We start from the raw sequence: 1,503 nt of genomic DNA on the forward strand, positions 1-1,503 counted from the left end.
TGGTTTGGCAGAAAAGACTTGACTGAATCTCCCTGATTTGCTTAGTATATAATAGTATCCATATAATCCAAGTAATATGTTGCAAGACTTTGAGGATGCCCTGTCTAATTGAGTTTTTATTCTGTGTTATAATCCATTAAATAGATATGTTGTAATAATATGTCCCTGTGCAATGCAATAAAATGAATTAACTTTACTGAATATAATTATATGATGTTATTTTTGATTATAATACTTATAGATCACAATAGTGAGTTGTTCTGTGCTGTCTTTGAATAGTATGGAATAGATTGTCTAGAGGTGCCAATAGTAACTAACACCTTCTTGCCTCTCTCCCGCCCAGGCCCAGCCATCTCCATGAATGCTTCCAGTGTCACTGAGTTTGTGCTCCTGGGTCTCTTCCATTCCCACTCCATCCAGCTCCTTCTCTTTGTCCTGGTCTTTGCCTGCTACACAGCAACCCTTGTGGGCAACCTCCTCATTGTGGTGACTGTACATGCAGAGCCCCGCCTCCTTCTGTCCCCCATGTACTTCTTCTTGTCTAATTTATCCATTCTTGATACTTCCTTGGCTTCTGTGGCTGTGCCTAAAATGCTGGCAGACCTGGTTAGCTATGGCCAGACCATTTCCTATGGAGGCTGCATGGCCCAAGTCTTCTTCCTTCACTTCTTTGGGGGTAGCGAGATGCTGCTTCTCACTCTCATGGCTTATGATCGTTATGTGGCTATCTGCCACCCACTGAGATATACAACTACAATGAACCGCCAACGTTGCATGAGACTTCTCGCATCCTGCTGGATTGGAGGTCTTATCCATTCTGCCACCCAGCTCATCCTGGTCCTCCGACTCCCATTCTGTGGACCAAATGAACTGGACAATTTCTACTGTGATGTTCCGCAGGTGGTCAAATTGGCTTGCGTCAATACCTACGTCACTGAGATACTCATGGCAGCCAACAGTGGCCTCCTCTCCCTGGTTTGCTTCCTTATCTTGCTAATCTCCTATGGTGTCATCCTGGTCAGCCTACAAGGCCGCTTCAAGGAGAGTAGAGGGAAGGCTCTGTCGACCTGCAGTTCTCACTTGACCGTAGTCAGCCTCTTTTTTGTGCCCTGCCTCTTTGTCTATCTTGTACCCTTCTCCAACACCAGTGTGGACAAAATGGCCTCCACATTCTACACTGTAGTCACCCCTGCACTCAACCCTATCATATATACTCTCAGGAATCAGGACATGAAGAAGGCTATGGGCCAGTTGAAAAACCAGTGCATTTTCTCCCATTGATTTGTGATGGGAGAAAGTTGAACTCTCTCCCCAAAACATGTATCTGTTAATAACTCCCAGATCTCTCCTGCTTTCTTGATGGGTGGTTGGTTGATAAGCTTTTCATAAAGCTCCAAGGGCCTTCTGGCAGTTCCCTTACTGCGAGAAGTGAGGTTACAGGGAACCAGGCAGAGGGCCTTCCTGGTAGTGGCAGGAATATTTTATGTGCTGTAAGCCACCCAA

The 1,503-nt window shown here is 45.6% G+C and overlaps 1 protein-coding gene across 1 annotated transcript; it reads left to right on the forward strand.

Annotated features, from left to right (window-relative positions):
- The first annotated feature begins 351 nt into the window (after window positions 1–351).
- LOC128399765 (olfactory receptor 4Q3-like) lies at window positions 352–1,281 on the forward strand. The gene has a single exon (XM_053361488.1). It carries the CDS (start codon window positions 358–360, stop codon window positions 1,279–1,281), a length of 924 nt encoding a protein of 307 aa, XP_053217463.1. The 5' UTR covers window positions 352–357.
- The last annotated feature ends 222 nt before the right edge of the window (window positions 1,282–1,503 follow it).

This window comes from Podarcis raffonei, chromosome 13 (genome assembly GCF_027172205.1).
Source record: "Podarcis raffonei isolate rPodRaf1 chromosome 13, rPodRaf1.pri, whole genome shotgun sequence".
In the NCBI taxonomy this organism is placed as follows: domain Eukaryota; kingdom Metazoa; phylum Chordata; class Lepidosauria; order Squamata; family Lacertidae; genus Podarcis; species Podarcis raffonei.